The sequence below is a fragment of the Trichoplusia ni genome, chromosome 2 (assembly GCF_003590095.1).
Source record: "Trichoplusia ni isolate ovarian cell line Hi5 chromosome 2, tn1, whole genome shotgun sequence".
Classification (NCBI taxonomy): domain Eukaryota; kingdom Metazoa; phylum Arthropoda; class Insecta; order Lepidoptera; family Noctuidae; genus Trichoplusia; species Trichoplusia ni.
Window position 1 is genome coordinate 2,014,117 of NC_039479.1, and position 15,592 is coordinate 2,029,708.

A 15,592-nucleotide genomic window follows, 5' to 3' on the forward strand; every position below is an offset into this window, starting at 1 on the left:
GTTGTACCAATAATTTAGTGCGTTAATGTAATACATAGAAGACAAAATTTACTATAACAAATTAGAATAAATAATTACATTTAAACATTACGGTTTTCAAAACTGCTACTCAGCAGTGTTGCCGAATTATAAAACTTCTCGTAGTCGATTTTTTTCGTCACTTGGACTTTACACATCACTAACTCGTCAGTTTTTCATTTGTGCAAAAGAAAATAGTTGACTGACTTGATATTTTGCTGCTGAGTTGTTACAAAAAATCATCAATAAATAGAGATACGTGCTCGTGTTGTGTTGAAATAAAACTGTGTTTTAATAAGAACAGTGTTTAGATAATGGAAGATAAATTGATGTTAGAAGATGTGGCTAGCTCCTTGAGAGAACGGGTGTTTTTCTCCGCCAGGGATGGAATGTCTTTAACCCTTTACGCTTTATTATACGAAAAAAACACAGATGAAATTGATGACCTATTGAACAGCGTAAGTACTCAAAGAAACATTTCATTCATGATTTATCAAGACTAAGATTAAGATTTGTTAATGTCATTTAGTATTTCGGATGAGAATGATGATAATCTATTTTTATCATTGAAATTGACGGCACGTTACCTTTTGCGTGTTATAAATGGACATGTGAGTTATTAGTTTATTTTTTACGCGTCTTAGAATTTGATTTTGTTCCGTAACGCACATTTAACGTATTAGTAACCTTGGTACCACTTGCCAGTTCCATTTCCCTGACTGCGCTCGTCGGTCGTTGCGAAAGATTAGCATTTGTCGGGGTCGCTCGCTGTTAAAATTAATTATAATCATAATTACGACATGCACCTTGCCCTGATCATTATCATGATGATGTTGCAAAAATCTGTTTTCCTTATTCCGCAAAAAACTGTGTCAAAAGAATTGTTACCAAAATGTAGGAATTGTTTAGTTTTCATTCTGTTTACATTAACAGCTCACCATGTGTTTCATTGTCATGTCAACAATGAATCAGCTGTGTTGGTCACACTTTGATTATAAATAGATTAATCATTTATTTCAAGAAGAAAATAATTATTAATATGTATACTTTTGACTGAAATGATCAATACTTTATTAAAAAATGTTTATTTATACATCTTCTCTATTTATCATCTTTAAATCTTCTCAGATATATTTGCAAACGATAGTCTTCTAAGATTCTTCTTAAACCTTATTGGGTCCTTAAGAAAAGGTTAAAAAATCAGATTAAAATTCATATAGTTTAAACTCCGAAAACTAACCGCTAGCTGATATGATATAAGTCTGATATTTTCCACTCAACTTATAAAAAGTTTAATAATCACTCAATTTTATGTCATTAACCTTTTATGTGATAATAAAACATTTCTTATCAGTAAAACTTTCAATAAACACCTCAACAATAGAATTTTGTAATTATTATGTATAACATTCACAATGGCTGCATTGCATTCAATTGTATAAGACTTTTTCGAATGACCTCTTTTGTGTTGCAATTTTTTGAGAACTAAGTTAAGTAAGTAAGGTATAGACTATGTTGTGTCAAAATTCATTTATTTTAAATTGAGTAAGTGTAATCTTTAAGATAATAAATTTCTTTTTTTTTCCACAATCTCTCATGGCATTTCTACAAAGTTTATTAAACTCGCCTGTAGCTTCCATGATGCTCAGAAGTTTACTATAAAAATAAAAACACTCAATAAAAAGTCCCTCATTTTGGTAGAACAAAACCAATTTGATTTTGTTGTATCTAAAATTAGGGTCTTTTTCACTTAATAGATTATGTATTATTTTGTAGTCTAAAAATTTTTTGACATATATCATAAAATAGTGTCAAAACATTATCTGTCACAGAGTGTTAGTCTATATTATTGCTAGACTAAATACAGTTGTATGTTTTACTAACAAAAATCACGTCCCTTTGTTTTTTAATACTAAGATGTGGGTTAATGACATGTCAATGAACTTGATGATATATTTGTGTGTGAACAGAAAAAGAAATATGTAAATGTGTTATATGCAATGTAAACAAGTTTCAAGAGGTTATTTTCAGGTCTGAATGAAAGTATAAGTATGTTTTGTGATGGATTTATTGATGGTAACATTTCCTTTGAAGAATTATATTGGGTTAAGTAAAACCGACAAGAGTATTGTCACAATCCATTTGATGGTATCAATTGTTACTTACTAGGTGTAAGTTACTAGCTGTTAAAATTTCGTCTGAGTTAATATAGCTAACAATAATATTGGCTCATGATCAAAATATAAAGGCCCTAGAGTTTAGCCTTGTAGTACCCCTGCTTTATGACCAAATATATTTAGTTCCTTACCAACTTAAAATATAACCTTGAACCATTATAGACATTGACTGGTGATTAAGATAGTATAAAATGCTTATTCATGACAATTGACAAAAAAATAGATATGACTTTTTCAAGTTTACGCGAATCTTACCTATTAAAACGCCTTTGCATGTGTTGAAACATCGCCGAATGAAACATTGGTCAAAAATTAGTTAGTAAGGTCATTACAATTTGGACAACCAGTTTTACTGTGGTCATAGATAAGCAATTATCACTTTAGATCATACTATCCCAAGAGGCTGGTAGATGCAGCAAAAACAGCCTATTCAATAAATCTTTATTTTATTGTAGAGACTTTCATATCGGTATATCATCTAGGATGTCCAATAGATCAAGACCGCACCGTTTATTTGACTTTATACGACACACGAAATTATAAAATAAAAGATAACACCTACTTATCACTAGATCTCCATAGATTATAACGATTCTTCATCGATTAATCAACGTTTGCAGGATGTATGCTGCGATGGAGTTAAATGTACGCCTCTGATAGCAGCGGCTAGACATGGCCGGGAAGGCGCTGTCAGAATTCTACTGGAGAAGTTCAGGCCGCCAGTCAGACTCGAGACGGAAGGCACCGTCAAGTTTGACGAATATGTTATTGAAGGTTAGTCTTAAAGTTTAACATGACATGGTTAAGTGAGAATCCAACATGTCTCTTTCAAAAACTTTAAAACTTCTATGTGCGGAAGGTTCTTTTGTTATAAATAAAACTCTTCATTTGTTTCACTCACAGAAGGTGAAGGAATATATTGTAAGGAAACCTGGATTCCAAACATTTCAATCTGGAATCGCCAACTTGCAGTTAGTAAGATCATCCTTCATCAATGCTCAATCCGTTGCTATATGAGAAGAAGCTTGTCTGTCTATTTTAATGTCATAGTCTATTTTAGTATTATTTAAAACATTTGTCTATTGATATTAACTTCCATAATCAAGTCAATGATAGACCTGACTAGGACCCACTCACTAGAATGTCCTAATGATACCTTATCTACACATCAAATGACTTAACTAATGTTGACGATACGACCGAGTAAATGGTCCTTTATATTTTTTACAAATTCTCAATACCCAGAGGCTTCAGGGGTTTTCTCAAGATCCACAACATTTATAGTTGTAAAGAAAGTTACTTCTCAAATTACTGGATGATCAAATTTCTAATCGTATCTCATATCGAAAAGAAGGTACCATAAAAGTTTCGTTTACAGGTTTGAGTGTACGATCCCACGCTTTTAAATCACACTCATCATTATACCATAATTTAGATATTTTTGACTGTGTGACGTATATATTATACATATTAAATATTTCCGGAACGTCATCATGCAAACAAAGCGTCCTGCACCAGCTTTTTCCATCACTCAGCGCATTGACTCTCATTTTTTGTCCAAGTCAAGAACTCACGTTGTTAAATATAGATTCGTGTGAAAGTTTACACACAAAGAAAACTGAAAATCGTCCCGCAACGCTTTCATACGCATCTGGCCAGGTTCCAAACCTCTTTGTTTCCCAGTATTTATGATTTATAAAGGATTTGCATGTTTGGCAACCCTCGTGGTGACTGGTTGCAGTTCCTATGATCTTATTAGCGGCATACTATGAAACTTAATTTGTTGCGTATGAATTTTCTTGGAAGTTATGATTATTTTGGATTAACGCATATGCATTGAATCCGATGATTCAGTTTGATTGTGATTTGTCGCATTGACAATGTGACTTTAATAGTATTTTTCACTTATTATATCAACATTTGCTCTTTCACCTGCTATAGTCATTGCTTTATTTTTATAATGCAGTAGGCTTGTTTTATGAAATTCCCGAAAATGTTAATTGAATCATACGATATTTATAATCAATCTGATTACCAAGTATTTTTTTGTCAACGAATAACGGAGTATTCATCGAAGGTCGTATGTAACGTATCAATTAACAACGTAAATGTTTTAATGAAGTAAATAAGCATTCTATTTAAAGTTATACCGCGTTTAGCGTTAAGTGTAAATATTTATGGTCATTCATTTGGCGTGTTTTCACTACGCGTTGTTCTATTGCGCTGTTTGGTTCGCGTGCGTTTCTCAAAATAATTAGTTCCTGTGTCATATGGGAGTGATGACAGCGTAGCACTGTGCATCAACAAACGCGTTGCTAGGCAACCTCACGCCGTGCGCAGATTGAATGCGTGTGCGCATCGTCCGCGTATAATTGAAACGCAGAATGGAAACATGCGCGTTAACAAAAGCTTTGTCTTACGTCTAATCTGAAACAGAATACAAAAGACGTACATCGTCACACTATGTGAATTAAACAATGATAAATTTTACGTATAAATAGGCCAAAATGAAGGGGCGATGTCAATTTAATCTTCTATATTGTTAAAAAACTATTGTTGTTCGTTTACCTCGCTTTGACTTAAAAAAATCGACAGATTTGGCAGATTTTTTTATTGAAATATTCAGGGAAGTCCAGAGCCCGCTTCTTCTGCTTTTCATATCTATGTATGTTTATAATGTCGGAGCTTAAGCCGACTATAGGCCTTATGGGTCTAATATACTCTTGAAATTTTCTAAGGTGTTCTGATTTCCTGACGGTGTTTTCCATCACCTTTTTAGCAAGTTATAATTACTTTTAATGAGCATATGAATTCGAAAATAATAAGTGACCTTAGATTAAACCAGCGATAAACATGTTGTCACAACATTATTATAAATACGAAAGTATATGAGTGTGTTTTATATGTGAATGTTTAATACCTTTGCGAACTGCTAGACCAATTTCGTATTTGTATCTAACACCTTAGAGCTACTTTTATCCAACTTCATTAAAGGATAGTAATGTTTTAGCAGTTATAACCGACATCCACGCGAGAAAAGCCGCGAGAAAGGGCTAGTCATATATATTAAAATGAATAGCTGTTCTTTAGTTTCGCTAAAACTCCAGAACAGCTGAACTGATTTGGCTTATTTTAGTCTTGAAATACTCTTAGCACTCCAAGGTAGGTTTAAACGGTGAGAAAATATAGAAAAGTTGCATTTTTTTTGGTCTGAGTTGTTATCATCGACTTTTAGGCAGTACGTGGTTCACCGGGACAGAGGGTAATTAATATGAATCTTTTGTTTCAGGTGCAACAGCGCTTTGGTGTGCGGCCGGGGCCGGTCACCTAGGCATTGTGAAACGTTTGGTCCGCGCCGGGGCTAACGTGAACCACGCCACGAAAACTCTGAGCACCCCCCTCAGGGCGGCCTGCTTCGACGGCAGATTAGACATAGTCAAATATCTAGTCAGGCATGGTGCAGACATACATAAAGCGAACAAGTATAACAATACTTGTCTCATGATTGCAGCTTATAAAGGACATTTGGATGTGGTAAGTCAGAACGGTAGTTATACATCAATCAAACAAAAGTCTTTATTATTCTCGTATTACATAAATACGAGAAATTACATGCCCCCACAAAACCGTTTAACGTTCAATTAAATTAGTAATAACAATTGGTACATATACCTATTGTTTTAAATCGGTAAGATATAAGGGATGACGCTTCTACAGCTAATTTAGTACGTCGTCTTACTGTAAAACTGGCCATTGTGAAAGCGAGACTGCGACAATGCGCTTCAAAGCCGATACGCTTGCGAAAAAACAAAGTATAGGCACAGAAGGTTCAGGAGCTAGGCTTACATATCCTTAACGAACAATAAAAACATTCCAATAAAGATGGAATACCAAAAATGCAGACAATTTATAATTTTATAAGACACTGGCGTCCACTTGTTATTCGAAGCTATAATCTATCTCTTTGCCAAATTTCATTAATATCTTTCAAGTAGTGTTGGCGTCAAAGAATATCATACAAATCCTCACAAAGATTATAAATCTCAAAAATTGGAATGTATATTTTTATAACAATTTTAAACAACGCAGAAGCTAGTGATTTGCAAAGTCATGAATTGAAAGCTGTATCGCGTACTATCTGCAATTACAATAATCTGAGGTTATGGTAACGGGTCACTTACTCTATGTACTTATCATTTAGTATTTATAATTGCTAGTTAACAGTATTATTGTGAATATATTTCATACGTTAGGTATTCTTTGATATTTAATTTGGGTGGTTAGCAAATGTTCTGCTAGTAACTTTGATCGAATATTTCAAGTATAGATTAATACATTTAATGCTGCGTATTTGTATAAAAAATATCTTTATTAAATAGAAAATATTAAAATCCGCATTCATAACCCTATTGTCTTAGAATCATCACTTTGTACATTCCCAGAAAAGTTACCAACTCACAGATAGCTTGACTGCACGGATAGCGGAGTGGTTGAGGTCATCACTGCAAACATACAGAGCGCAACGTGTTGTGACTTCGATCCCCGCGTGGGACAACCATTTGTGTGATCTACGCATGCTTGTCCTGAGTCTAGGTGTCTTTGTGCATGTGAATTCAATGTTTGTGATACTCCCCGCGACAAAAACATAAGCTGTAATACTGGAAACAATAAACATTAATTCTCGTTCTTCCTCTACGTATTATTCGTTTGGAGTCGTCACTTTGTACATTCCCCAACAACAATTCACAGCTTGCGAACGCTTAGACGCTTACTATATGAAATTAAGTGATCGTTTTCATTTCGTAGGTACAGTTTCTATTGGACAGCGGCGCCCGCGTCGACGAGCGCGCCCTCTGCGGGGCGACGGCGCTGCACTTCGCGGCCGAGTGCGGACACGCCGCCGTCGTCTGCGCGCTCATAGACCACCAAGCTAAAATACTCACTAATGAAAATGGTGAGGGTTTATCAACTTTGTCTTCGTATACAGATGTTATGGGTTTTGTTCAACCTTTGCACCTTTTGCTCAACTGAAATGCTCACACTAAACAATAATGTCCTTTACACCTATTACTATAAAGTCTATTTTCGAGAGTCACTTAAATATGTTACATATCCCTCTGTAACTGGCCCTGTGTGCAGGCATGACCCCGCTGCAGTGCGCGGCGGAGCGAGCGCGCGCGTCCGTAGTGGAGCTGCTGGCGGCGCGCCCAGAGGTGTCGCGCGCGCAGGCCGTGGAGGCCTACGAGCTGCTAGGAGCGTCCTTCGCCAACGACAAGGAGTACTACTGCCTCAGGGTATACATGCACACAAATGACACAAAAAAACATATATAGAGCTTGCATAAAGCATCATCATCGGCCTAGCTTTTCCCCAACTATGTCGGGGTCGACTTTCAATCTAACCGGTTAAGCTGAGTGTTTTCAAGGAGTGACTGCCTATCTGACCTCCTCAACCCAGTTCCCTAGGCAACACGATACCCCTTGGATAGACTGGTTGTCAGACTTTCAAGCTTCTGACTACCTGTAACGACTGCATGCAGCTTGCATAAAACATGTCATGATGAAACGAAATACCACAAGCAGCGCAGCAAAAATTAGTTTAGCTCTTTTATCATTGTTTAATACCTTTTGGGAGGTTTTTATTTATTTAATCATTAATGTACACAGCTGATTCAATATTGTAAATAAATAATACATGAGATCAAATATACAAGAGTACAGTCTGCTATACTAGAGGTTATAAATGACGGCACGAATAGCCGAGTGGTTGAGGTCACCCACTGTGCTCGACGCGATCGATCTCTGCGTAGGACTATCTTGGGTGTCTTTGCACGTGACTCGATTTTCAAAAGGAAATAAAATAAAATCAAAATTTATTATTACTCAAAGTGTTTTGTAAGTGAAACTCAGTCTATATTCCAAAATCTCGAGACAAATAATTCTGTATTGTACGGCTATTCTATTAAAGTTCATTTTTGTACAGATGGCGTACCAGTACCTGCACAGAGCGATGGCGATGCGGTACGACACTCGCTACGGTTTGCTACTGAAGAAGCCGGCCGACCCTATACCCGCCTATGATAACTGGAAAGAGAGTACTACGTTAGAGGTGCGTATACAGCGTGTTTTGAAGAAGCACATATTACACATATTTTGGTCTGGTTGTGCAAAAAAGTGTACTTGTAATGTATTTTCTGCGTCCGTTTTAATTGGCTTGAGATGTTTTTGCTATCAAGGGGAGGGGAAAATTGTTCATACTCAGCTTCAGTTAATGATAGGATTAGGTTTGATCTTAAGCGTTATAGGCATTACTAATGATTTTAATTCGTGATGTTTGAAACTGAGATATGACTTGGAAAAGCATCGTGTTATTTCATGATTCGATGAACTGTTTTTTCGATGATACCAACTGCATTTCATGTATTTTGTGAATTAGGCTGTGACTTTCTTTGAAAGTGCAGAGGCGCGTCATAATTATTCAGTTTAAATTATTTACTTTCTTGACAAGTCATGAGACGAGGACGACAATGATTTGTCATTTGGTAGTAATAATTTGTTTGTTAGTACATTTAACCGATTCGTTAGTGTTATCGCTTAGAGGAATGAAGTTGTTTACAGTCGTTTGCTGACTTTTACGGTGACTTTATTGCAGGCCGTTTTTTTTAGAATAAGTAGAAGATCCACTTATTCTGAAAAAAAAAAACGGTCATTGTAAAAATGAGTGTTGGTTTGAGTTATAATGAGTGGTATGTTCGCCCGCAGGAGGTGGAGGGCCTGGCGGGGCGCGCGCACGCGCTGCACATGGAGGGGCTGGCGGTGCGCGAGCGCGTGCTGGGCGCGCGCTGCCCCGACCTGCCGCACCCCATCGTGTTCCGCGGCGCCGTGTTCGCCGACGAGGCGCGCTTCGACCGCTGCCTCGCGCTCTGGAGGCACGCGCTCGCGCTGCGGCAACACAACGAGGTACACACCACGCAACACTTCATACTATATGCTTACCTGTGGGATACCTATACACTTCTAGGAAACCAGACTACCGGCTTAAACCATTTCTCCTTCTTTTTCTTCTTTTTATCAATTAACTAAGACTCTCTTCGGCTGAAACCATGGTCCGTATTTGTTTTCTTTTCAATTTACTCAACCTCTTGTGGTCTGCTGCTAACTAACAATAGGCTAGGCACCCCCGAATAACCTTCACCTTATTAGTCCATCTATTGGATATGCCAGTTGGAGTCCAAAAGAAACGCTTTTGCAGATTGATATAATAATAATTGATTTTACAACGTTTGAAGAGAGAGTCCAACTTTTATTTCCTCGTAAACTTTCCTTGCTTTGTTCAATATATGTTGATAGCAACATAAATAATCGCATTTCTCCAAAAGTTTTTCTTTCAAAATCGTCAACAAAAGTTTTATTTACGATACTAATGTATATATTTATTTTCCAGGTGTCCGTAGTTAAGGACCTGCTGAGATTTGCTCAAGTGTTCTCACAAATGATACATATAGGAATTGAACTGCCTCTTGCTCAGGTAACTATTATATACTAACTGTAAAATTAACTTACTAAACCTCCTAGATTCACACGCTCACCTTCATAAAAGCACTGTATTTTCTATTTTATTCCTCGATAAACAAGCTATTCAAAATAAAATATTGTGTCAATCTAACATAACGAATTTGACAGTCATATATTAAAATATCATAACACCATTTTGCTCAGTCAATAGTCAGCTGTATTCTTTGAGAGTGACATGTAGACTATGAATTATTATCCGGAAAATATTACAAACATTAGCTGACGCTTCTTTGGACGGTAGTTAAGGATAAAATTATGAAAAAGACAGTGAATAGAAAAAAATTACAATTATTATAATTATTCCAGGTTTGCTTCGTGCTAGAGGCTTGCGCTGAGGAGTTGAGGAGAGGGACCAAGAGGCTGGAGAAACCGCAGGCGAACCACGACCCTGAGTCGCTAGTAGTATGTAGCTACACTGTCAGAATACTTGCTTTTCATTTCATACGCCGGTGAGAATGTATACGGGTTAACGGCCTAAACCGATTTCGTGTTACCTTTTTAGTGTTCAAACGACAGACAAATCGCGGCGGTGTTACTAACTGTCGGAAAGAGACAGCAAGAGTTTACCGGTTTCGCTGTTTTTTCGTTTTTGTTTGGGGAAAATGTGATTCTGATGGAGAAAAATCCAATAAAAAAACACAATCCCTTTCTTCAAAACAGGCTACAAAGTTTTCCATTCGTAACTACGTTAATGCGATGCAAAATGGTCGTGAACAACTAATTATTATTATTAATTGACTTTATTATGTGTTTATGAAATCTGTGAATCCTTTTCGCTTTAAATCGGATTAGGCTGGCAACACCTTATACACGGACTTGACGTCCTCATAGCTTGCGCAAACGAGTGCATACATGTTATATGATATTAAAATTAACAGAGTAATGAGTAAAAGTAATGAAAAAAAGAATATAAGCGACTAACTATAAGCATGGCTTTGTCATATTTTTTTTTCACAATACGATGTATAAAATCTTTAAACGGACTCTAGTTCCTATTTTTTCCCCCCACATTTTTATACGTTTTGCACTCCCTTTTAAATACCTTCTCTGTGGATTGAAGTAAACCTCTTTCTAAGAGAATTTACTATATATCAAGCAAAAAAACAAACGTTACTCTGTTGATTTGCCAAATATTTATTTACTAGCCTCATTTAGACGTTTCGAGAAATATCCTGCCAGTTGCAATATTGATATTATAATTGAACAAAAGCCACTCGACTCGCATGAAATCTCTCTCTAGTCTAAACGAGGCATCAAAGCTTGTACGCTTACACTCGACTCCACAATCATGGCTATTGCTAGCGTGTACCGTAGCGAGTATTGACGCGTAGAGTTTGGTGCGCATGTTCATGTTGCAGGACGAGTACGAGAGCAACGTGCGGACCGCACTGTATCTTGTGGCTGTGGCGGCGCGACTGCTAGAGAACCCTGGTAACTCAGAGGTGAGATTTATGTTCTTTTTTTCCTATTATGTGTAGTGTGTGACCTTTACTTCATACGGCATTAGAAAAAAAAATGAGCTCATCTAAAACGAATGGGCATGACGACATTTTTTTTCCAATTCTCGTCTTGTAGTATATTGTATAATTATGGATACGTATTTTTTAATTCTCGCGCGAACATAAATTGACCAATCTACAGTAAATTAAACATATGCGTGACTTCATAATCCAAACTAATATTATAAATGCGAAAGTAACTCTGTCTGTCTGTCTTTCTGTCTGTCTGTCTGTCTTTTCTTCACGCCTAAACTACTGAACCGATTTGTGTGAAATTTGGTACAGACATAGTTTGAAACTTGAGAAAGGACATAGGATAGTTTTTATTACAAAAAATAAAAATAAAAAATAAAATTTATTACGGACATACTATATAATAGTGCCATCTATTGGTCAAATGTCGAGCTGTTCCTATGCTCCGTAGATAGATGGCGTTAATCGCGCAATGGTGTCATTACACGTGTTCGGTTCATGTTATTGTTTTAATTCATCGGAAAATCCATCAGAAAAATGTAAATAAACAGTAAAAAGGTGTAAAAAAAATAATATTAATATCATAAAAGTTTTACTACAAAGAAAATGCTCTAACGGAGTATAGATAATTCTATTAGTACTACGCGCAATGGTGTCGATCGTTACACGAGTTCGGTTCATGTTGTTTTAATTCATCGGAAAAAAGTAAATAAATAGTAAAAAGGTATGAAAAAAATAATAAAATAACATATAAAAAATATAATACTACTTTTAGTACAAAGAAAATGCCCGAACGGAGTATAGATAAATAATCCGAGTTGTCAATATGGTCGATAGATGGCGTTGGGATCGAAATAGATCGCGCTATGGTTTCGTTACACGCATTTGGTTGGGTATCGGCCGAGCGCTTCGGTACCGTCGCGCGTCGTGGTAAAATTGTATTGTCGGTTGTATGGTCGTTTATGTGGATTGGTCCTGTTTCGTAAATTCTAAATTGGTTCCGTTGTTTGATGTAGGTTTGATCTCGAATATTAGTACTTAGTTATTTTGTTTAGTAAAACTGTAATATAAAAATACGGTCAAATTGAGAACCTCCTCCTTTTTTTGCAGTGGGTTAAAAACTTTCTGCTCAAAGTAAATTTACGGACGAAGTCGCGGGCAAAACTACCCATGCTAAAAATGCAATAATAACTCTGTCTATCTGTCTTTCCGTCACGCCTAAACTACTGAACCGATTTGGATGAAATTTGGTTCAGACATAGTTTGGAACTCGAGAAAGGACATAGGATAGTTTTTATCCCAAAAATCCTGCGGGAGCGGGAACTTCTCAAAAATCCCGCGAGATCGGGAACTATGTGAGTAAAACCAAAAATCTGCCGGAAGTCACTGTTCCACGCGAACGAAGTCGCGGGCAAAAGCTAGTTGAGTATATATTTTACCATATCGTTATGGCACAAGCCTCCCTCTCCTAAACTTTGAAGCAGTTAATCTTTGTCAATTTAAGTTTTTCTGAAAAAGGAAAAAAAGCTTTATATACTATTATTTTTATACTCATTCATCATCCTTATTGCAGTTCCAAATTAACGATTAATACTTTTATAAACCAAGCTTCGAATTGAAAATTTTGACTTAACTTTATTAAAAAAAAAACCCTCAACGCTGAGATACACTTAATATTTATTTTATTATATTTTTTTCTGTCATTGAATAAAAGAATGACATATTTTACTATGACATCTAGTAAACCGCGATCCTATATACAGTACTTCGTCTCTAGTATTTTTTTAAATTTGTCATATTTATACGTTGATGTTTGACGCAGGAGACAACGAGTTCAGTTCGCTGCGCCATCTTCCGACTCCGTAACGTGCGCCTACGCAGCGGACAGACGCTGTTGCACCTCGCGGCCGACAGGCGGACGCCCGTCGACGACTTCCACACCAGTGACGTGTGCCAGTATGTATTTATTATATTTCACTAGCATTTTCTGTTTTATAGCTGCAAAAATGACCCTTTTTTGATGCTGTCAGATAAAAAATAGTTTTCAATCACAGTTTGAGCTAGTTGTATATCAAAATTTTATAATTATTCATTTGTTTATTTGATTGAGCATGAAGTGGTGACAAATATACATATAAATAAAATATAAATGCACTGTCATATGTGTATAATGCCTACCATTCTAAAAGTGGCCTTAAAAGCTCCGTAATACAACGATACAATCACCTCAAATGTGTAAAGCGGGCTCTACACTCGCGCGCGATGCTTGCTGTGAATTCACGCCGCGATTCGCGCCGTTCTCCGCAACGAACGGTGCGAAGCGCTCGAATCCATCTACACATGAGTTTCGCGGGCTTTTGCCCCGCTAGTGTAGAGCCCGCTTATTAATGAATAAACCGGTAGACTGTACTGTGTAACCTGCCCGCAGGTTCCCGTGTCCGCGCACAGGCCGCCTGCTGCTGGAGTGCGGCGCGGCCGTGGACGCGGCGGACGACGCGCGCCGCACGCCGCTGCACGTCGCGCTCATCTCCTACCAGCTCGTGCCCGGTATGTACATCATACTATAGCTTTTTTAAACTAAGTATAAACCTAGTGAGTTCAGCCCAGCCCCGGGACAAGGCGTACGGACTTGCACCGACCAAAAACACCTCCTTCCCGTTCTACTGCGTAGGCCAATCACGCTCTCGCGACTTTGATGGACATACTACACAATCTATCAGAGTGAAAGGCTATACAGACTGTCCAAATCTTTGTTGCCGAAAGGAGCTAAGTGCCCCCACCCTCCACAGTTCACATACCTTAGTCATGAGCACCTGTATCTATAACCCATCAAAATCAAGTATGAAATGTATAGTCAATCACCGACTTAATTTTAGAATGAATAATTTGAACTGGCAAGTCAAAACTACGTCATTTATCGCAAAGAAATATCATTTCAATCAAATATTCTATTGATTTCAATGCTGTCGCGAAGTAACATTGTCTAGTACAACATCCTTTAGATATTTTCTTAAAGCTGTATGTTTAAATGTAATTGTATTTGTAGACGAGCGCGGTCAGTGGGGCGAGTCCCTCTGCGCCATGGTGTGCGAGCTGCTGGTCTGCGGCGCGCACGTCGACGCTATGGACGCCGACGGGATTACCCCGCTTGTGGCCTCCATCGGTGGTAAGTACACTGGAAAAAGACAGATGTATGTAAGAATGATGATTAACCTAACGTGACGTTTTCTCTCTATATTTTCTTGATGGTCAGAAAGGTAGTATGACCATTTTGTTGTACGTCGTTCTTGTATACGTCTGTCAGCGACTGGTTGGCGGTTTCTAAGGGATATTAGTCGATTTTAAGTATCCCCAAAAGTATTTCCAAATTGTTTAGTCGTTTTGATGTGACATTTCACGGCATAGATCAAACTTTGCTAGCCTTATGAATGAATTTGAATGTTTATGAGAATTCGATGTCCCATCATTCAATGTGTCCTGGTCGAACGCCAAGCGTCGTGCTATGATGCATGTTTGTGAGTCATCGTTAGCGCAACAGATCGATCACTGTTCTTCATACATTGTTATAATGAGCTTGAGACTGTGTAGTGCTGGCATATGAGTGCATGTAGTGAGGCTGTGGTGTTGCGCAGGCCCCGCGGAGAGCGTGGTCCGCGCGGCGCTGCGGCCGCGGCTGGCGTGCCTGGCGGCGGCCGCGCTGGCCCGCGCCGGCGCGCGCTACCCGCGCCAGCTCGTGCCGCGCGACCTGCACGCCTTCCTGCACATGCACGGCGTGCCCGCCGCGCGCTAGGACACGCACGTACACACTAACACACTCACACGCTCTTCTCCTTAAGGTCCAAACAGATTATTCTCAGACTTCTTCTTTTATGCGGTTAAATTCAAACTGTTTATCTCCATGTTACACAATATTTAAGTATTTAACTTTCAAGTGCGTATTGATTGATGCCCTTAAAAGAATTTTGAAGTTTAATTGACTGCCGCAGCTGTAACTTTGAGAATACCCGTGTAAATGCACTGTTTCTCTTTACAAATAAACCATATTATTATTACAAAATGACCGTTACTATCTTCGATAGAACTCAAAATTATGTATTTTCAACACACAATTGGACCGTTCATTATCATTAAAACCAAAGAAAAATGTCGCATTCTATACCCCATCTTTCTAACTTTAAACAATTATTACACTTGTAAACATTATTTAGATACCTTAAGCTTAGGACTCAGCCAAAATATAAGTATTTGATATTATGAATAGTTTTATATCGTCAATAGAATTTACTTCTATAAAACCATTTATAGAGCAAGACAAATTTTTTATGCCTGTGACGGGAATCGGAACTAAAAT

The 15,592-nt window shown here is 37.6% G+C and overlaps 1 protein-coding gene across 2 annotated transcripts; it reads left to right on the top strand.

The window, feature by feature from the left end:
• Nucleotides 1-166: 166 nt before the first annotated feature.
• Nucleotides 167-15,592, top strand: LOC113502837 (protein fem-1 homolog B). 2 transcript variants are annotated; one of them, XM_026884568.1, is made up of 14 exons: nt 167-476; nt 2,816-2,969; nt 5,485-5,729; nt 7,002-7,149; nt 7,335-7,489; nt 8,178-8,303; nt 8,957-9,154; nt 9,639-9,722; nt 10,076-10,171; nt 11,101-11,211; nt 13,064-13,197; nt 13,670-13,788; nt 14,288-14,407; nt 14,874-15,592. In XM_026884568.1, exons 1-14 carry the CDS (start codon nt 333-335, stop codon nt 15,029-15,031), a joined length of 1,992 nt encoding a protein of 663 aa, XP_026740369.1. In that variant the 5' UTR covers nt 167-332; the 3' UTR covers nt 15,032-15,592. The 2 variants fall into 2 exon arrangements, with proteins under 2 accessions (XP_026740369.1, XP_026740375.1); XM_026884574.1 differs by having other exon boundaries at nt 169-476; nt 11,128-11,211.